Consider the following 22879-nt stretch of genomic DNA (forward strand, 5'->3'; position numbering starts at 1 on the left):
GTTTCTGAGATGCTGGAACCACCACGTCCATGACTGGCAACATCAATCATACCATTTTCAAAGTTGCCCACGTAGATTACGCACCTTGCCCATTTAAATGCTAGGTCAAAATAAAATTGAAACCTCTTCACCATGTCTGTATGCTTTTTATATTTCAGCCCCAAGTTTTGCGTTTTGGAGGAGCAGGCTTTTTGCGGCTATAATGTCCACGACAAAGACACAGTTTTTTATTAGCCTTCTCTGGTGATGATCTGCCAGGCCTATACTGCAGTCATCTGTAGCTCCTGCTTGTTTTGGGGCTAGTTGCCTAAAATATTCTCTTCAGCATATGAAACGCATGCTCAGTTGGATTCAGATTGGTTGAATGACTTGGCCAGCCAAAGATTTTCCAGTTTTTGGCTTTGAAAAACTCCTTTGTTGCTTTAGCAGTATGTTTGGGATCATTGTCTTGCTGTAGGATGAACCATCGCCCAATAGATTTGGAGGCATTTGCTTGAGCAGATAAAATGCTTCTGTACATTTCAGAATTCATTCTGCTGCTGCTGTCAACAGTTACATCATCAATGAAGACAAGTGAGCCAGTACCAGTGGCAGCCATACATGCCCAAAGCATAACACGTACACCACCATGTTTCACAAATGAGGGGGGAGGGTGCTTTGGATCTTGAGCAGTACCACACTTTGCTCTTGGCATTACTCTGATACAAGTGAATCTTGATCTCATCTGTCCACAAGATCTTTTTCCAGAAGGGCTCTCAGAAAACTGTAACCTGGCTGTTTTTGTGGCTAACTATTGGTTTGTATCTCGCAGTATAGCCTCTATAGTTCTGTTTGTGACACACTGGCACATCCACGCTGCCTCCTGAAGTGTCTATCTGATCTGTCAGACAGGTGTTTTGAGCTCTTCATTACCATGAGAATTATTCAGTCATCAACTGTTGAGGTCTTCATTGGCCAACCAGGCCCACTGGGATAATTGAGATTACCAGTGCTCTCTTTCTTCTTAATGATGCCCCAAATACTTGATTATGGTAAGCCTAATGTTTGACCTATGTCTCTGTTTTTTTCTTCTTAATCCTAAGGCTCATAATGGCTTTTTTGACTTTCATTGGCACAACTCTGGTTCTCATGTTCGCAAACGCCAAGAACAGACTCCAAATGCAACCAAAAGCCTGGAATCATGGCCAAATACTGAAATCTCTCTCATACCTGGCCAATCAGAAAACCTCTGAAGCCATTTGTCCTAAACATTATGATGCTCTGAAAGATTTTCAGTGAACACATGTAATTTATGTAACTATATATTGTTTCCCTATTTAAAGTATATTTGAATATGTGTAGACATGTTCCTGCACTGACTGCATATGTGAACGTACAAGCGCATACACAATGAGCACCACTGAGTGTAGATCACTGGTGACCTAGTTACAGTAGGCTACTGGTAAATATAACAAAATATTATGCAACTACCAAATAATATTCTCAGACCCAGAACAGGGTTACAAGAAGCACACAGCAGCTTATTAGAGAGGCCCTGTCAGTTTCCTTTGCACTATTTGTCATTGACTGTGGGGGCAGTAATTATAAAGTGATTAAACATTAATGAACACATTGTTAACCTTAACATGGGATCAGTGTCATGACTATTCATATTAACCTAGCTGCCTAAAATGCCTATGGGGCAGGCCAATCCATGGTCAATAAAATAACAATTCACATTGGTTGAGTTGTTTTGAAAGCAACACACAGCTATCTGTAAGAATCCAGCAAACACCCCTGAGGTCAAACTTTCAGAAAGCATAACTGAGAAACCTATTGGCCCTGGTAGCGCACAGACTGAACACCAAACAAGTGACCTTTCAAAGTCAAAAATAACTTTTTTGAAGCATTTGAGGCTTCAGATTTTCCTATCTCTTTTGTTAAAGAGACAAGGTCTGCTTGAGAAATTAATAATTGTAAAAATTGCTCGGACAGTTCATTAAGCTTAAATTTGGATAAAAATAAGGCTGGGGTGCCACTGCAGAACACAAGAGCAGACATGCTAATTAGTGGGTATTGTCTGTCAAACTTTAATAAATGTAAAAGGAAGCTACTACAGAAAATCAGGCAACTTTTAAACGAGAGCCAAGTCTAAATTCAATAAGGAAATCTGTTCCATTTCATCAAAGACAATGCTTTGTCACCCCAGGCAAATAATTATTTGTGTCACTTAACGGTTACCCAGAATACCCCAGCAAGTTAAGTTCGTGCCTTTTCCCAGGAACTGATTTCCCCCACATACAGACGGGTGATTTTGTATCAACTAGCTGCGCACAACATTCTAGAATAGGTCAGCTTCCCCGAGATCAGATACCCCAATAGACAGTATCAACACCATGCAATCTTGTATGGGAGAAAGGACCAAAACAAACACATATATTTTAATTACAGCTAATTATAACATTGCTCTGTGATGCTCTGGACCAGCCTAGTTCTGAACAAGCCAATGGCACTCCACCGCTCATTGAGCAATTATACAGCTAAATTATAACAGGATATAAAGCAGATTACACAATGAGTAAATAAATGCACAATTACAACAGTCCTAAGTAGCATTTTGCTTCCAGTCCCAATGTTGCTTTTAATTATTTCATCAAAAGGCAATGATTACACACGTTTTTTTCTTTTCTTTCAGGAGTTACCCTGTTTATTGAATAATGCCTAATGCCTATAGTAGGGTTTATGCAAGCCAAAACCCCACATCTCCTGAGTTCACATCAGCACAGATTGGGCTCAGAATCCTTCCATTCCTCTTAGAAAGAGAGAGAGAGAGAGAGAGAGCGAGAGAAAGAGAGAGAGAGAGAAAGAGAGAGAGAGAGATAGCTGCTACAACAAAACCTGAAGCTTCGCCCTCTTGGCTCAGGTTTGTTTAGAGGCGTTTTGATTCCTTCTCAGTACTGAGCCCAGCGGACTACACGCTCAGGGCAAGACCCGATGAACCTCTGTAGACCCCGATGCTGTACCTCAGAACCGTGGATCCAGGAGAATTACTGAACTCACGATGCAGCTGGTGTTAGGATTTAAATAGCTCCCAACAGAAAGGGATTGTACGATTTCAGCATGTTGCCTCATTATTTGGGGCACTATCATCTTCTGTGCTTCCTGAAAGTAAGACAGTAGAAAGTAAGTGGATTCCATACTCCTGGGCTCTGATCATAGATTGCTGGAGGGATACCTTATGTTTGATGATAAGGTACGAGAGAAAAGCCACTATCCTATATTACAGATGTCTATAAATAAACATAATAGGCATAATTTAGCCATGCCAATTTTACATTACATTACATTACATTACAGGCATTTGGCAGACGCTCTTATCCAGAGCGACGTACAACAAAGTGTATAACCATAACCAGGAACAAGTATGACGAAACCCCTAGAGAGAAGTACCGGTCCAAGTGCAGGGAACAACCGCATAGTTCAACTTGGACCCTGATGGTTAAACTGATTAACACTAACAACGAGAACGGCAACAACGCAATCTATGGAAAAAAACACAAGTAGTCATTAAGACAGTTAATGCACCTAGTCACCTACGAAACAGCTGCCTAGTTACAACCCTAAGTTTAGTCATTTACAGGGGGGAAGGGAGGGAGGGGGAGAGGTGCAGCCTGAAGAGGTGAGTCTTCAGTCGTCGTTTGAAATGGGTCAGTGTCTCAGCTGTTCTGACCTCCACAGGGAGGTCATTCCACCATCGTGGGGCCAGAACAGACAGGAGACGTGTTCTGGAAGTGCAGGTGCGAAGAGGGGGAGGATTTAAAAAAGAAAAAAAATAAATTCTTTAGTTTATGCGTTAGTCTCACTGAGATCGACCATTTGTATTCTCTGGCCAAGATAGCAACCCAGTATACATATAGATTCATGGAATGCGCAACAGTAGCAAAGAAACATATAAAAACAACAGGAGTACAGGAAGAATGGCAAATCATTTTAAACTTTAACAATCTTCAGGGGTAATGCGGTTGGGCATGTATTTGAAGCCACTTCAAGGACTGAGCGAGTTTAACTCAGGGACATGGCATGTGCATGCAGTTTGTAACCATAATCATTAGCTCTTAATTGCTTTCAGAAGAGAAGTATGCTATAGTATGCTAAAATAAGAACCTATTTTTAGTTTCCAAAGTAGATTATCAGTGTGCATTTATAAACAAAGCTTTCATCAAGCTATAACATCAAGTATTTCTTTCAAGTCTTCTTGTCATTTTTGAGAGTGTACTTCACAGATAAAAAAAATGCAGTTTTCAACATTTCTCTATGTTTAAAATATGATTTAGTTCAGAATGAGAACTTTGTAAACAATTAACATCTGCCAGGAAGCCTGGCTGTTTGAGGGTAGGAGCACAAACAGTATCAGTGTAAACAGCAGTGTCATCTGCATATTGAACTGATTGATTTCATAGTACAGTCAATATTGTGTATGCAAATAATCAACAAACAGGGCCAAGGCATTATATCAATATAGACACTTTGCTTTCTATTAAAAGTTCCTAAGCTTCACTGTTTAGCTCAAAATATCTTTTACTTAATAGATTGTGATCCACAGTCTCAACAAACAACGATTTGCAAGATCTGTACAGTGTATGTAGGCACAGTGTTGGTAATTGTCAAAAGCATTTACAGCATCTTTGACCCAAACTGTTGCTGCACTTTTGATGTTTATCAGCTTTTTGAAAATATACTGAAATCTGTTTCCATACGGATAAGTTCAACAGGTAGTTAAATGTTATTTTATTTTTCAAGATAATCCAGCCATTTGTGTCTGTCATCAGAAGCTCATTTAATTAGTTAGCCTATCTTGAGTTTTGTTGCTCAAATCACATGCAGGTATGATACAATTTTTGTAGCTGGGATTGGACTAGAATATTATTGTCACATTTTAAATTGTCATAGTGTTTTCATTACCAATCAATGCTTGTCATTTGAAAATGGGATTTGTTTTGCAAGTCAACAAGAAATCAACAATGTCACTGAAAATTATTTTAAAATTATTTGATGAAAAGCCATTTTCATAAAACTAAGCCATAAATGTTTGAACTTGGATGGAATCAGGCTGGAAGCCATCTTTTTACTCAGTCCACTTAAATTCTGCATCTATTGGGAAAAGAAACATCTACCTTCTTTCGCTAGACAGCATTTACAGAAATGAAAACTGAAAGCCTTCAACCAACATTCATTCTGGAGACCAAATCTTAATTCCTTCCGACAGCGTGACTCACCAAGAGGTGGCCGGCGAAACAGATGAGCAGGATCAAGGACAGCAGGACGAACGCCATCCCGAAGGATATCCCCAGGACTGCAGTTCTGCAGAACGTGAAGCACAGGTAAGCAATGACACAAACGCCAGGAACTGAAAACATACATCTGGGACGTTGCAGCTGCGTATTTAAATACAATTTCCTGTAATCGATCTCTATGTTTGCCTGTTTTTCTTTCTGTATTTTTCAAACACTGTATATGTCCTGTATAGGTCATCTTAAAGCTACAGGGTGATGATAAAACTAAATGTCTGTCGTTCAAACTATTAATGGATGCTACAGACACTTTGATTCTGCAAAGTAAGTTTCAGAACTATGGTATCCAGAGAAAATAAATATCATCGATGAAATTAAATGTCTTCAAGTAGTTATTCCCAGTCATGATTTGTATTGCATTTTTATTCTCTTTTTGCGTCTATCTGTCTTTTTCATCACATTCCCACATTATTTGAGAAACTTTGATTCGATTTCAAGATAAGTTTTACGGATGCAATTTCAGCCTCAGCACAATCATACTCAGAGAAGTGATGCCAGAATATTAAAATCCAGCTTGAAAAAGTTCTGTTCCATGAAACATTCGGGGAGCATTTGGTTGGATGCCCCCAAGTTCCATTTACAAATGAATCTGGCCAGGGACATGATGTTGTTGACTTTGTTGACTTGTCTTGTTTTGTACGTGGTAATAGCCATTGACATTGCCGTCAACAAAATCCTTATTTGAAACTTTAATGTTTTTCTCAGAAATAGCGTAATGTGGAGAGGTATAGGGCTATGGAGATATCTAATTATAAGTACCAAATGAACTGTTCAGGTGAAATAATAGGTGAAAGAGATAATAAAAGCAGTGCAGAATATGCCTTGTTGCTTGTGGACGAATATGGCAGCTGTTGCTTTGTTATGTGTTAATTCCATATAATGTATGGACGCCATGCACATACACCACACATACCATGCCGTTATGTATTTGTTAATGCAAACCATACTTACTTCGGCAAGACCAGAATCTGTACTACGAAGATGCAGAAAAATATCAGGCATGCACAGGTGACGTAATACTTGAAAGCCGGCAAAGTCGTTGCTCTGTACTACGGAAAAAAAGGAATCTAGGTCTAAGGTGGCATTCCTATATGATTTACCCAAACACTCACCAACGTTCTTTCAACAGTTAGATTTCAATTACAGATATTAGAAGTCGGTACTCAAATTTCTCCTTCAGTTAATCAAAGGGCTCATGTGGTTTGAGTTATGAAATTACAGAAATTGTGAATCCTTCTAAGGTATATACCAACATCAAAAATAAATTATTTAAAATAAAAGTGCATTTGGCATGAAGGATCATAATAGTCTTCAATAACTGAAGGTTTCTTACCTCCTTCTCTAGTGTCTTATTGTGAAAGAACAAGGATATCCTCTGGATGTCTTCAGATTTCAGCCATTGTCTGAAAAACAGAAGCTCTGTCACGTGCGACCACTTAGGTACATGTTTAATGCGTAGAAAACATGTAGCGTATAGAATGCGCAACACAAACATTTAACATTTTAGAATTAGATTCTGGAAGAACGCACAAAATATAACCCATTCAAGCAATTACTAAATTCAAATATAAATATTAATGTACTGCAACATACTTTTGGGAGTTGATTCCATCAATGGTTCTAATCATTCGTTCATTCAGCTCCTCCTCGAATCTCTTCCTCTGGGATTTTCTGCGGGGGGGAAAAAAGACTGGAATCATGGAGCAGTGAGCCCCAGCAAGCCCTCTCACGGACGATTACAGTAGCGACGCCTCGGCAGGATTGGCTTCTGTAATGTTGACTGGATTGTCACATCTGGGGCCAAAAAAGTAATAATATAAAAAACGTGATTCTCTTCCCCCTCGAGGCATATTGGAAATCTGAGGCGGATAACACGACCGCACGGCACCGGGGGAATTGCAGCGCTCGAAACACCTGGCTGTGCCTCAGAGAAAGCCGGGACCACTCTTCCCCCGGATCCCCGCTGCGACGGTCTGAAATAGCAAGCTTCCCCTGGGCGGCCTCTGTCATCTTTTCTCTGCGCATTCATGAAATTCTGTTTCTTCATTTGCATGAGCGAGAGACTGATGTTCGTGAAACTCCAGTAAACGCTGTGCAATCAAAGGAAAAGTGGGCGAGGGAGGTGGGGGGGGGGGGCATCGCTGCTCCCCCATGGCTTGTTGCCTTTCTGTGGGAGCATAAACAGGGTAGGAGAGTGTTTGGGCTCTAACTGAAATGCGGTCGCTCTAGCGCATGTTTTTCCACTTTCTTTTCTCCTCTTCTGGGGCATGTTGTGCATTTCTGAAGAAATATTTTTTTGAACTTCCATGAATTTCTAAAATTGGTTAGAAATTAATTTACCATTGCCTAGCCATTAATCATAGCCTGCTTAAATTACACTATAGTCATTACAGCCACTTAGAAGCTGTTATCCGACTAACTGACGTAAGTAAAGAACATTGGTGTTACTCTCAGGGGTACAAGTGGAACATCACCAAGAAGAATAGAAGACCCATTTATTATCAATACATGCAACATTACCCTCTCAAACCAATCTAGGTCTCCAACAATATAACAGAAACCTTGGATCTACAGTTGTATCCAAACAAAACCAATGTATGATGGTGCAATTTGTACAGGCATAGACTTATTTCTCACCGCTCTGTTCTGCGCTGGTAATGATACTGCCCCATTGGCACATCCTAAAAAAAAGAACAAAATCTGACAATTTGCCTCAGTGCCTTTGCATGCACTTTTTTCAAATAGCCATTTAGATAGGAATGAAAGAACATGAAGCACATTTAACCAGCTCATCAGCAGGAGAAGCATAAATATGTCGTGCAGCCTGACATATATAACAATATTATGGCAAGATGGAATACAGCAAAGTTTATATTTCAAAAATGAATGCATAAGATAACCTGCATGCTTACATGCTCAAAAAAATAAAACTTCACTGGGACCAAACAATTTGAAAAGTTTTTAGCATAATTGCTTAAACAAACTGAAGAGGAATTGGTAAACTGCAGTTACATGAACAAAAATAAAAGGTGTAAGAGCTGGACGTGACAACATGATACTGGGTAGAATTTTAAACATTATATGGTTTCAATTCATAGCTTTAGCTATAACATACACACACATATATATTCCTGCTAGGCAGTAGGCCTTGCCCATTCCTTTGGAGCAGCCTTATGACGTATGCAGGTAGTACATGCCTTTCTGGCCATACTGTACATGTAAGATTAAATCAGAGTGATGCGGTGGCCTGGTTCAGGCGGAGGAAGCTCACCACGGTGTTGATTTTGCCGTTCTCGGTGCTCATGCTGTCGCGGTGGTGCAGGTTGGCGAAGGGCTTGGCGGCCCCCCAGGACTCCAGGTAGCGGGTCATCCTGACCGACGCCCTCATTTTGGCCCCGTCCAGCGAGTTCCGGGGACGGCAGCTGAGCTGCGGGCTGCGCCTCTCCGCCTGCGGTCACAAACGCGGGGTCGCGCTCGTTAGACCTCAGCCACGGTGTGGACCGTCGGGTCATAGTCCGTCAATCATCTTCCCCAGCCAACTGCGCACCACTGCTGGAGTTTTTTTAATTCTTGCACAGAACTCAATGTACGGATTGGACATAGCGTAGGGATCTATTGCTGGCTCTCCTACTGCCTGCCCTGGTTACAACCCCAACACAATGCACTCCTGCCTCACGTATCTGCATCAGATCAACATGCCTATGCAAGGTTTATAGCTTCATAATTCTGTTATCCAAATGTTCACTTAGATATCTCAGAATGACCTTGCTTAGGACTGATGATAAACACAGTGAGCACTAGTTCATTCCAAACGCTAATCAACATTGCTACTTGTCACATTGTTTCTTATGGAAAATGGTCTAAAATGGTCTAAATCTCCTAAATTAGACCTTTCCATGAGAACTAGAGAGACATGTAGCAATGTTGTGGGAAACTCCACTGCAAAAGCATTTAGTCTGCGACTCTTCTTTCCTTCACCAACTTTTTCCTTGCAGACGCTTGTCTTACCTTGGGGTTGATGACCAGGAAGGTGATGACCCCATGTTCCTTCAGATAGGGATCTCGGTTTTGCCCATCCCCGTCCTCAACTTTGTAGGCCCCTTTCAGGTGCTCCAGGGTTACCGAGGAGATGTGGACACGCCTTTGGAAGGGCACATGTGATGTTTTTTTGAGAGCGCTAAAGAAACAATGCTGTGAGCCAATGCTACCTGCTGGCTTGCTTTCATCAGCAAATCACCATGATTTCAAAACCTTCATAGCAACAGCTAATCAGGTGACGCTGAGATTTTGGAAGCACTCACACATAAATAACTGTACACGCTGTGCGGTATATGAAATGAGCACAGCTTGTACTGATCTGCATTTTAAATATCAAAAGTTTTTTATTATAGTTTATATATCTGCTTACCCAGGCACACCTCCAGCCTCCATGTGGTTGGCGAGTGTAACATCATGTGACCAAACATCATATTGCCATTTCTGAAGCCCGATGACACCACACAGAACATTGCCTGAATGGACCCCGACCCTCATATTAATGTCTACTCCGGTGGCATCCCGCACTTTCCTATAAAAAAGTGAAACAAAACACAGAACAATTTTTCATTTCCCTCAAAAGTAAATATTGAACATTTAGATGTGACAGGGATGATTATAAAATTTCTGAATGCAATAATATTTTTACTTTGATCATTCACCCTGCACAATTCACCAATAGTGAAAAAAATTGTGAAAATCCAAAAACTTTCTTTTCAGTCTTTAAAAAAAATAACTTTAATATAAGATTGGAAAACATTAAACACAATCTATGATATTGCTTAATATAACCTCTATATAATGCATTTGCTCTTCATTAGGGTCTAATCAGTCCAAAATGCTTAATATTTAGAAATATTTTAGATACAGCATATCAAGTACTGTATATCTAATTTCTGAAGCGCATTTCTAAAATATTTGTGCAATTTATTAATCTCAATTAGAATACAGAAGTTAAAATGACACTGTAAGATGCAAGATGTGTTCAAATTTCCGAAGATATCAGCTATGCTGCAGACTGTCCGTGCTTCTCCTAAATCCCTGAAAGACCTTTAGCCCGACAGATCAGGGGAATTCTTCAGGCATCTGTGGCTGGCATGAAAGAACAGACGCAAACACTGGTCGCACACAAGCAGAATATTAATCAGGACGTTTCCAGAAAAACTCTGTGGGTAGCTGGAAAAAGGATACGCGTCGACAAAAATTTTACACGACCATTTTTAAGGAACAGCCTGAAAAATAATCACAATATTATCTATGGTAACCTTAACCAGAAACCATTGTGCTACATGATAATCTCCATTCACACAAAAAGCCAGGATCTAATCTGCTATTTCACCCACGTTGCATTTTATGTTTCGAGATCTTGTCATGGAATTCTGTTTCCAACGTGACGTGAATGAAATGGAAAAAAGCGCATCGCGTGCTAGTTTGATCTCCTGACAAACCATGACAGCACATATTATTGGCCAAACAGAGAATGAAACCCTGTTTTTTATGTGCAATACAGCTAGTAAATGTTCAATCCACTGATTGCCAATCAAAGATTCACAGCTGGTCTGATCTTGAATTTAATTTACGGTTCTTGTCATTCTGACTTACTTTTTAATGCAACTTTGCAAACAAATTCACTCTATCCATGTTCTATTCTCATGGTTCACTCTCAGCTGTAAGGGCTGCTCACATAATTCAGTCATTTCCATATTTCACATTGGTAGCCTTGAGGTACTGAGTAACCACTACTTCGCAAACAGCCCACACTACTGCTATGGGCTTTTTCTGTTAGATACAACAATGTGTGTGGGTGTGCGTGTGAGTGTGTGCATGCGTGTGTGTGTGTGTGTGTGTGTGTGTGTGTGTGTGTGTGTGTGTGAGAAAACAGCTCTAAAATGTGTGGCCGATCCTCATTGTAGTTTCACCACAGCACTTGGAGGCTGGTGTTTACACCTGATGAAGTGGACCTATTCCCTCAGCATCTATATTCCATCTCCCAAAACCGGTATTAAGAATGCCAAGTGGGATTTTGCTGCAATTTATGATGAGCAGTTTATGCTGAATGTATAAACTGTGGGGCCTTAATAGCCTCCTTTATCGGCAGGTGAAGGGGTCAATACAGTTTTTCCTTGCTAAAAAGGCAAAAATTGGGCATTTTTAAAAAGGCAATTATGTTTGTGTACAAACGGCGGGGGCGTGTTCAGGGAAGGGGGGGGGCACGCTCACTGAATGCCGTGTTCTGCCATGTTTACTGAGCACATTGAAACATGAACTGACGTGGATAACCTTATCATTTCCAATTCAAATTGTGTTTACTGCAGAGACACCGCAGCTGGGTCCCTGCGAAGAGCTCTCAGTACAAGAGTCGCATTTTTGTGCTCGGCGCCCATTTTGAAACACGCTCAAAGACTCCTTTGATGAAAAGTTTCAGCTTCCAAAAGTCCAGGACAAAATGGATGAAATGCACAATATCGTAGTAACTTGCACACTGTCAGAGTTGATCTAACACTGAATGTATTATGTGCGAAGTATCAATATACTCACTTTATAGCTTCACACATGTCGAGTCCCATTTTGACGCAATTTTTGGCGTGGTTGGGCAGGGATTCCGGAAGGCCAGACACGCAGTAGTAGCAGTCCCCCAGAATTTTGATCCTCATGCACTCATTCTCCTAAAAAAGACACAAATGTCTGGAAAACTCGACAGCAAGGAGAAATTACAGTTACATATGTCATATCAGATGTCAAAAACATTACACTTTAATATACCTAATGGCATTATCCCTCCCATCTGAACTACAAAAACAGTAAGTCGCCTTATTTATGAGAATTTGATACTTGGAGGAAGAGCATCTGTTGCACTGCAAATCAAACAGAAAAATCAAAAGACTACACGCATGTCACTGTTCACAGAATCAATATTCGGGAGTGAATGTAAATGACATAAAGGATTGGGTTGCATGAGGTTTTGAGAATGTTCTCTGTGCTAAGATGGTTGGTCCCATTACAAAGAGAGCTGAGATTCACTGTGGCACTTTTCAACAGCACTTCCTGGAAGATGAGTAACCTGCAAAAATTGCATTTTTCTGTGGTTTTCTGTCCTCCTTGAAAGAAACCCTGAGATTTTTAAAGGAGCCTGTCTGGCAGCTGTTTTTCTGCCAGCCTGATCACGTCACCTTGCAAATCCCACACTGTCAGTCTTTTCGCTAGTTCCTTTATGCTCGTCATTTCAATACCCCGCTCGGGAGAACAACAAGCTACAACCAGAAAGGGATGCGCATCTCTGTGATTGATTCAGGACCACATCAGCACCTGAACCAAGCTCATCTGTGGGAATGAATCACACGAATCTGTCCCATCATTTAATTCCCACGCCATGTAACTGATCAACATCTCACTACGATAGCCGCTCTGGTTCAATGTGAGACTGCTCGAGTGAAAAGCTGCGTTTACCTTAGCGATCTGGTCGAATTTGCCGAAGAGTTCATTCAGCATGTGAACCAGCTCTCCTGGTGAGCAGTCACTAGCCAGGCGGGTGAATCCCACAATATCTGCATATAGAATACTGTGAAAAATAAAGTGCAGAAACTGCATGTCACATTATGCAGTCTCATTAACACATTTATAACATGTGAGCTACACATTGTCACACAGTTCTAAAATAACAGCAGACCGCTATTCTTATGATAAGCAGACCGAGCTATGCGGAACACTTTGAAACAAAAACATTTTTGCACATTTTCTAAATTCAACAGCAAACATTGCACTGATGCAATTTAAAATCGTAATTGTAAATCACCACACTTTTGTTTCATTATGAATGCTTCAGGTACTTTGAATGAAACATCTGGCCACACTTTTTCCTGTTTTGCAAATACCGAGCGAGCTTGTGACAGATGGTCAGCCACAAATATGGTCGACAGAATTCTTTGAACTGATAATGACAACGCTTTTGAAGTGATCCTGGTCCCGATGTGCTACAATTCGACACGTATAATCGCAATAAACTATAAAGGAATCAGCTGATGCTCTGCCATTTTATAACTAACATGTTCATTTTGAGTGCAAGAAAAAATGCATCACTTTACAAAGTGAATGACTATCACACATGATTTGTATTATCCTTACACAGAAGACTGTAGGCAAAGGAATCACCTGAGGATTGGAGCGTGTGTCTATGTATCTGTTTTTTCATGTGTCTAAGGGCTTGTGTGTACAGAATATAGAGAACTACAGAAATCGCAGCATCTGAATGAGGCTGGGAGAAGAAAAGATTGTGGAGAGATGTGCACTTGACACCTGATTGCATTTACTGCTGAAGAACTGCTGCTGGAGATCAATAATCCTGAAAGAATTCTTAAATCAAAAGTCAGAACGTCGGTGTGATGAAGAATGGGAGTGACATGCTGACAGATAAAAGCTGTCTGCAGCCACTGTCATGTTCCAGGTGATAATTATAATATTGTCATGTTCCAGTTATAATTATGTGTCCTTGTACAACATAGTTATTCCCCCCTGCATTCTATAACATGCTATACCTTTAGAAGGAGAAACACGGACTCTTGTTGCCTATGAAATGTGAAAAATATCTGCAACCTTTCAGATTTTCCAAACCTTTTAGCTTGATGATCAGAACATATATTGAAATAATGTGCTCGAGAGTGTAATGTTTTATGTTAGTATTTTGGCATGATGAATGCTTGAACTATGATTTTGTAGAAAGAGTAGACTGAAGCACCAGCATATTGAACCTTCTTTGTAGGAGCTACTCACACAGAGAAACATTTCTTTTGCCACAGGTGAATCTTTTTTTATGTGAGAAACCTGACTTTTCATAGGGAAAACAGAATATCAACAAATATCAGCACCATGGGCACCAAGAAATCTTGCTTGAGAACTGTTCAATGTGTCATTTTCTAATTTGTTTCTAATACTGGAAACTTGAAGCAATGTTAGATGTCATAAATCCAAAGCTGTGGTTAGATGTAAAATATAACATAGATTGTAATGCATACAGAGTCCACTTTAGGAGAATGTGGGCTGTACCAGTACCTGACGTTGGTGTGCCGTTGCACATAGAGATTGTGAAAGTTGTTTGTGTTCTCTGCTTGGCCGAAATTTGGCCCCTGCAGCCTCTGTATGATTTCTGCTTTCATCACCCTCGCAATGTGAGCCGGGAGCAAGGACAACAACAGGCGCTCCTACACACAGCACAAGAACACAAAGCAGACAACGGAGGAGGAAACCAGTCATTCTGAGAAGCCACTGAACGTGAATGCAGTCAATTTAACCATTTCAAGCTTAAACATTGTTGTATTGTCATATTACAATTATTATAACTAATTATTTAAAATATAAAATACTGTTTTGATTATGATTCCAGGAATGGCAGCATGGAGTAGAGAAAGCTGGCTGGTGCCCATTCTCAGACAGGCAAACTGCTGTCCGTTCAGCACCACAGGTGCTCAGCGGACCAGAGGTGATTCAGCACCGTGGACAGCGCCAGGCACGCTCACAGGCACGACAGCAGTTACAGCTCATTGTTAATCACCACAACTTCTGCGCAACGGCTCATCCCTGGGCCTGTACTGTACTGCGCGCAGGCACGGCTCCAGTTGCTTTGGGCTGTTTGCTTTCTAGCCCAGCGAGCGTCCTCCAGTTTCTCACACGGGAGTGTTTTGATAGCGCTGTTTGTTGCTCGGAACATTTTGCATCGCCTAACAGCCGTACTGGACTACAAAAACAATTCCCGGCCATTGCTCTTCTGCCAGCCTCTTGCCCGCCTGGAGCCGTTGCTCTCTCCAACAGAGAGAACGCACCTGGGGGGCTCTCTGACACACCGTTTTCAGTAAATAAACATGTAGATGGACACAAAAGATGTCAGGGAAAGGAGTACAAGCAAGGCAAACATATCTGTTATAAACTTGTATATCCTTGGACTTAGATTTTTTTTTACATACACGGCAGTGGTTAATCTCAGGGAACCCTGGCTTTTGTGCTGTACTGTATCTCAAAAGGTCACACTTGTTCAAATGTGTTGGTAAAAGTTGAGATCCCAATTTAAGGCGTTCTGACAGAATATCTTCATGAGAATATTTTAAGTGAGATATTTATAAATGTGAAGTGAGCAACAGTGCATTTGACATGCACATGTCAATCATATGATCAAAAAATGAAAGTGCAATTTCAGCTCATAAAACAGCTATTCAGAATAAAGAGGTTAGAGAACTTGGTTAGGCCTCACACACAAATGCACACACTAGATGACATTATTTCTGGGGCACACATAATATTCACTTACACACAATATGAATTACAATAATGAGTATATACATATTAATGAACATATACATGTTAAATTGCATACTGCAATTACAGATCTGTCTAAATAATGTAAGATTCTAATGCAGTTATATGCTGTTGAAATAGAACTGACAGAATAGAATTGGAGTTCTCTGGCAAAAGTTGTTACAGTAAATGTAAAATGAATTAGTGGAAATTTTGTTGATATATTTTCTACCTGCTTATATTGTAGTAGCTGTTTAAACAACGAATTATACAAACATATGAATAAATAAATAGAAACATAGCAATAAAAGTCTTTATAATAGCATAAACAACAAAGACCAAATATGACAGCATTTGGATTTTGTCAGATACCATTTTTTCCAGTGCTTTACGTCACATGGGCTACTGCATTGTTACCTTAAAAAACCTTTGAGAGAGTTTTTATGGGGCTGCATAGCTGATGTAATGAGAAGAAAGAGTCCAGAACAAACTAGCAAATGAAGGAACAGAATGAATGGCCCCTGCTGTGCCTAAAAATGTAGATAATAACAGTGTCAAGGGGCTGTCTAAAATTGAGCTCATTATATACATCATGTGTAATATCATACTTACATTTTAAAACAGAGGTACAGAAATAATTTGTCCATGTGAGATTGACATATACGCAGTTTGACTGCTTCCGATTGCTCAAAACAAGCGCTGCAGTACCATTGGTTCATATTGGTCAGAAGCAGTCACATGGATGCAAGATGAAACCTGCAGTGCTTCATAATGTAAGACTCCTGTTCAGCGGCGAGAACAAGCCCCCTCCCTTCTGCCCCTGAGTGTAGCATGAAGGTTAATTGCCTCCTGGGTCAGGTGCATTTCAAGGCATTAAAAATAATGAGGGGTTGGAAGTGATTTTAAAAACCTCCATTAATACATTATCACCTACAAAAAAAAAAAAAAATCTTATTTGTGCTAAAAAAAAAAGTGCCCTCGGATAATTGACGCATTTACTCCTGTCTGTTATTTAGAGTGAGATGCAGTCTCTGTGCGGCATTCAGGGGAAGTGATTTCCCCCTAAATGGAAGCCCCCCGCTGTGAGACGGACAGCAATTACTCTATTCGCCCCGGCCGCGGCTGGCCACTGCTGCGGCCGTCCAGGGGATCCTTCCCGATAATTGGTAGGGAAAAGGGCAGGTCAGTCGCAGCGCGCTTCACCTATGAGAGACGGGGGAGAGCGTGCCGACCCGCCAGTCAGCCGGCGCCTGTTTTTCCGAGGCGTAGGTTTATTTTCGGGAGGCCAGGCGAAGGCTCTGGCCAGTCCATCTGTCCCGAGCCCCCGTGGGCGAGCCCAGATCCCCTTTGGTGTCTCGCGTGTTTGTGTGGAGAAAACAAGACGGGCCGCGCAGTCAGCTGAGCCACAGATGTCGTCAAACTGAACAGACTGCTCGCTGGTATCCCGCCAAAACGCGGACACATCAGAACTCGGATCAGAGCAAGGACATGAAACTGAACCGATATGTACTGTGTGCACGTGACATCAGCAGTATTTACACTACGTATTCTACATTTTAGTTCCATGATGCAATGTCTACCAGGATTTCATTATATTTTTTCAGGTCATAACAGGCCATAAAATTAAAAAAAAACTATATGTGGAAGAGCATTTCTATTATTTCAATTCAATTTCTAATGCATTTCTAATGCAAAAGAAACAGACTGGACACGTAAGCACAGAGCAACTGCAGGTTTGGAACGGATCTGTCACGTTTGAACAATAAACCCAATCAAATCAAACATTTCCACCATGTTTGTTTGTCCAACTTGGCCTGGGGAATCTTCCAAAAACATTTGATGTTAAAGACACATGCAGCATTCCTGTGAGAAACCGCAAAATGGTAGCGCACTTTGCCCTGGACAGTGAAATCCCTGTGGATGTGAATGTGGAAGGAACATACTCCTTTACCATAACAGGGTTAGCATAGCCTCAATTCAGTCTGCGTGACAGGAATGACTTAAAGGATAGAAAAGCATTTGGCACTGACACACTCATGATGATAATCAGCTATTTTTTTCTATTTGAAAAGAGTACACTTTGAATGAACTCACAGCTGCACAAGCTATGGAAGCATGTACTTTCTGTTAAAATGGCAGGCTGTCCTAGATGCCTAGTGCATTTGCCATCTCGGGTGTGACATTACAATGAAGGGATTTTTACCTACAGCAAAGAAAGTGCCATCATGTGCTTTACTGAAATCCTTACAGTGTTCTCAATCCATGGTAAAAATCCATGGTACAGCACCCTGGGCAATTCAGTATGTCTGCCTTAATGGCTCATTGATGTGTTAGTTTTAATGCATGTTTTTGATTGGCCCACAGTTTTTCTATGTGGTGAAGGATATTTTAGGCATTTACTGTAAGTATGAAAACATAAAATATAGCACATAAATTGGTTTTAATGTTCATCATGTAAATAAATGCTATAAAAGTAATAAGTTCATATTTATAGCATCTGGAAACATTATGTCGCTGTACACGTTGCTTTCAAGAAAGTATATTATTTTGCTTTATACCACAAACCTCCAAATGCCCCAATACTGGCCACTATAAAGTTGGCAGGTCATCAGAAACTTATGTAAACATCTAAAATAGTCTTTGCACACAAAACCATCAAGGCCAGTCTAGAATACACACTAAAACTGAAATCTATCCAAAAACATCAGAAAGTGAACTGCCCTTTCACACTGCTGCTCCCAAGATTCACGCATTGCTGCAAAACAACCATTAGTGTGGGTTCGCTCCCAAGCCAACAGTACGTGAGGTCAAAAGAAACATAACACAATATCTGTGTTATATTTCAGTATGTGCACAGCATGAAACATGATCCCTGTTGAATCTTTAATGTAAGGCGGTCCAGGAAGCCCAACAGACTGTACAGGGGGTGCCCTGTAGTGAACGTAAGACTGTATTTATCAAACGTTGTGAGAACATTATGACTTTATGGGGCCTTTTTTTTACACAGCAGATTCTATAGGGCTGCATTGCATAAAATGGTTGCCAAGATTACAGTTCAACCAATGCTGTAAACAAAAAGAAGACATTGCTTACATTTACACCTGCCCATCTGCATTTAATGAATTGTATCATATTGAAAAGACTAGGGAGCTAAGCACTTCCTACAAAAACATAAACCTTAGCTTGTTCTATAAGAATTAAATCTCACACATCTGAAGTCAATACACAGGCCTGCAGCCTCAGGTCGCTAAAGAGGGCATGAGCTATAAGTTCACAATCACCCTTTTAACGCAGAGAGCTGCTAAAGAAATATCATTTATTATTATTTTTATCATAGCCGAATGCAATGCTGTCGCTTTCACTAATGGCAATGCTTAATTAACCCTGATTACTATCGATCGACCCGTCGGTGCAATTCAGAGTTTCGTAGCATTCGTTCAGAATGCACACATGGGCACCGGGCGAGGATGATGACGGGGTGTGCTTATTCGACTGAGATCGCGTGCCTCTGAGGGCTGCATTGGCCTCGTGGGGTTTTTCCCCCCCCACCTAGTCACCTTCTTCCTCATCTTTCCATTGCGCGGTGAGCCAAGGGAGCAAAAGTGTGGCTCTATTTTTAGCCGGTCAGACAAAGCTACCCGCCTCTTGCACTTATTAGCTCTATTTGTTAAGAAATTAGCAGCTGCGCGGAGGATAAAGTGAACTTCTCCTTCCGGCAGCGCGCGTGAGTCATATCCTCTGGGGCCACAATTCGCCTCTTTAATTTCAGCATTCGTCTCTGAAAAGGCCCTGTGTGGACACAGAGGGCCCATTTCCCCTCTGCCCGCTAAAGAGGTTTGGAGACGCAGCGACGCGGTCGACGCGGCAATGAGGTCAAGACTTCCCGACCTCCTTGCAACTCCCAGGTAAGCCATGCAAACCCCACAAGAGTTCCACAGGAGCTTTGCAGGTGTGATCAAACTGCTCTGCTCTGAACTTTAGTACTGAATTTAACTACGGAATTTAACGGGCCTCGTATTTTATACAACGTGATAACCCTAGTGGTAGATAAACCGAATGAAAACAAGTCTGCAAAAAACTATTAAACTAACACACTGGATAGTAGTTTAGCTCTACTCTACTCTACAAATGTGTATTGAGTTCCCCAAATCAATGTAAGAATTCCTGGGATCTATTGGCCTGAGAAATGTTGAGCAATGAATAGTGATGTTCTTTTCTAAAAGTTCGTTACGAGACAGACATAAAGCATGTGGGACATAATGCATCCCAGCTTTATAATTTTGCTTTATTAGACACCACGCCATCCATATTTCATATTCTCGTGCCCTGTGGGCAGGCCTCTTTGATGTACATAACTTAATGGCCCTTAACAGCCGACTGAAAGAAAAATCCACTTTCAGGTCAAACAGACACGGAGAGATTTTCTACTCGCTACAGACAGTTGTAAGAAATCATTCATCTCTTAGATTCGTGCTTATTGAAACGCGAGGTGTCTTTGATAAACTGTAATGCCCTGGCGTTTCTAAAAAAAAGGCAGAAAGAAGTCTCTGGAGAAACACACAGAACACAACCCAGTCACAGCCGTGATAGGAATTAGCGGAGAAGCCAGGGGTGCACTGAACCTGCTGATGCTTCTCGAACTCCAGCTTAATGGGGGATTTGATGCAGTTGCAGGTGTCCTGGTAGGTCTGCTTCAGCGCCAGCTCCATGAGGTGCTTGTGATAGGCCCCCGCCATGTTGCCACAGATGAAGATGATGGCGTTGGCCAAAATCTGGAGGGGGACAAAAACAACAAGCCAATGAAGGAGGACTCTGGCTCCGTACACTGGAGACCACGTGAACACCGGGTCTGACGACAGCAGTGTCTCTCACTCTGAGACTTAATTGCCGAGAAACACTATGTGTATTTGTTTTTCGCTCACACTGAACCTCCAGCTAATTTCATTGAGCCGAGTACAGATTTGGATTTTAAATCACTTAGCATCTGACGAAAATTCCCTGCAAACAAAACTGACAATTGGAAGGAGAGTTGACAAGAGGCAATGGTGTTTCTGAAATTCCTATTCGTGCCCATGTAAACAACTTAATAAAACAGACAAGCATTCAAAATCAGATTCAAAACGGAACCAAGTCAGCCACTCCAAATTATGTCAAGGACAGAGAAATCATTATTTTGTTAGTACAAAAGCCTTATGCAACACATTGCCTCACATAGTATATGTAGCATATATCCTGAAGATGAAAATTTCATGACAGAATTGAGTAAATACAGACTGTACATACAAAATACACATATCAGCTCAAACAAAGAAATGTATGCAAAGTGCTGTGCCAAAACAAATCACACAACAGTAACACAGAAAACAACATTAACCAAAAACCAAGACTAAAAATGTGTTTGTTTGAGTGCATGCACCTCTGGCTGCTAACACAGAGAAACAGAGTAGGAGGACCAACTCCCTACAGCAAAGCCTCCTAATTTTCTTTTCAATGATACAATCAAAGGAGATCAAAAAGTCTGGAGGCAATTAAATTCTCTTAATATTGCATTTATTTACCACCAACCTATTAATTAACAAATCATGGTCTTCAATTAAGGCCTTGATAAGCAGAATTAGGTGTGGCAGTGCTGAGCTAAAAGAAAACCTGCACCCACACCGGCTCTTTCCAAATAAGATTGGACACCACCCTTTTAAAGACTCTTACAAAAGCCCTCAAAGACTAATGAAACTAGAGCACAAGATGGATGAATAAGTTATTGCTTTATTTTATACCTTCTTGCTCCCTCTTATTCCTCATGTGAAATCACTCACTGTTTCTCCTCACACTACATGCACAGTTAATGGCCTGGAGGCACACACTTCACACTAGTTTAAAGTTTCCATCAGTGGGAGCTGTACTTCTTCTTTGACGGGCACTGGGCTCTCCTGTAGCTCTGTGAGGCTGGTAGTGTGGAAATTAGGGCCTGGCTCACGGGCGAGGGGAGAACCGTGCACCTCGTTCTACTGCAGTGCATGAGTACCGGTGCTTTTGGCTCTGGTCACTCCAGAGCAGTGGTCTCCAAGCCCGGTCCTTTTATTTATTTATTTATTTCACCTTTATTTCACCAGGCAAGTCATTAAGAACAAATTCTTATTTACAATGGCGGCCAGGCAAGTGACAAAAGCCATTTAAGGGAAGGGGAGGTGGGCTAGAAGACAAAAGCATGTTAAAAGCACAAAATACATCAATAATAACAAACTAAACATAGGCACATGAAAACACAGGCAAGCAGACAACAGTCAACAAATGAGATATGGGGTCCTGGAGAGCTACAGGGTCTGCTGGTTTTCATAGTGACTCTGCACTTCATGAATCAATTAGAGCAGTTGATTACACAGTTAACTCAACTCACCTGGTGTCTTGGTTCTCAATTGGGTGCTGATTTTAAGGTGAAAACAAAAACCAGCAGACCCTGTAGCTCTCCAGGACCAGGGTTGGAGACCACTGCTCCAGAGGGAAAGCCAGACCCTCAAAACTGGGAAGGGGGGTGGGGTCATTCAAAAATGATATGGCAAATTTTTGTTGTTACTGATTGTGGTTCAGTTTTGGTAATTATTACAATTTCTGAAGGATCTTTTCTTCCCCAGAGGAACTTACATGGATATCTAACAGAAAAACTAAATAGCTAAAAAGATACTTCATATTTGATTGCTTTGAAGGTAGTTTACTTTTGAAGTTAACTTTATTTTATTTTACTTAATTATTTTATTTAACTTCAATTAACTTCAAAGCAACGTGTACAGCAACTTTTGGCCTATAGACATTGCAAGTGTGTATACTATCTGATTATTCTATTGAAATGTTATATGTTTAATATTATTTTTGGATGGAACACTTTCTTGTATTGCAAGCAAACTTATACTTCTGTTCTCAAGGAACGTACTGCCATTATGAATGAATACAATACAATTCATATATTGATATGTGCAGCCACTGACAACATACAAACATTTGCTTTAGACCACAAACCCATATCCAATATAATATAACTGATAGCAGCCATTGTAATGCCAAAAGGTCATCAGAATAAATACTGCATAAATATCTAAAATACCCTTTCAATGCACACGCAAACAGCCTGGGCAATCGAAAAGGTACACAAAAACTAAAATAATATTTAAAAAACACAGAAAATTATCCCTTCAAAGGCTCATTCTAAAATCCTGCCACAAATATTCATATATCAGGCA

The 22879-nt window shown here is 40.8% G+C and overlaps 1 protein-coding gene across 5 annotated transcripts in view; it reads right to left on the reverse strand.

Annotated features, from left to right (window-relative positions):
• adcy2b (adenylate cyclase 2b (brain)) overlaps positions 1 to 22879 on the reverse strand; it is a 59228-nt gene that overhangs the window by 14447 nt on the left and 21902 nt on the right. For all 5 annotated transcript variants that reach the window (XM_064347781.1, XM_064347783.1, XM_064347785.1 and 2 more), the window contains 12 exons: positions 20270 to 20419; positions 14412 to 14560; positions 12813 to 12924; positions 11904 to 12031; positions 9739 to 9897; positions 9339 to 9471; positions 8602 to 8778; positions 7968 to 8011; positions 6924 to 7001; positions 6664 to 6733; positions 6282 to 6379; positions 5256 to 5340 (listed from right to left, as the gene is read on the reverse strand). In XM_064347781.1, coding sequence (XP_064203851.1) covers positions 5256 to 5340; positions 6282 to 6379; positions 6664 to 6733; positions 6924 to 7001; positions 7968 to 8011; positions 8602 to 8778; positions 9339 to 9471; positions 9739 to 9897; positions 11904 to 12031; positions 12813 to 12924; positions 14412 to 14560; positions 20270 to 20419 — 1383 coding nt within the window. The remainder of the gene's footprint in view (positions 1 to 5255; positions 5341 to 6281; positions 6380 to 6663; positions 6734 to 6923; positions 7002 to 7967; positions 8012 to 8601; positions 8779 to 9338; positions 9472 to 9738; positions 9898 to 11903; positions 12032 to 12812; positions 12925 to 14411; positions 14561 to 20269; positions 20420 to 22879) is intronic.

The sequence above is a fragment of the Anguilla rostrata genome, chromosome 8 (genome assembly GCF_018555375.3).
Source record: "Anguilla rostrata isolate EN2019 chromosome 8, ASM1855537v3, whole genome shotgun sequence".
Taxonomy (NCBI): Eukaryota; Metazoa; Chordata; class Actinopteri; order Anguilliformes; family Anguillidae; genus Anguilla; species Anguilla rostrata.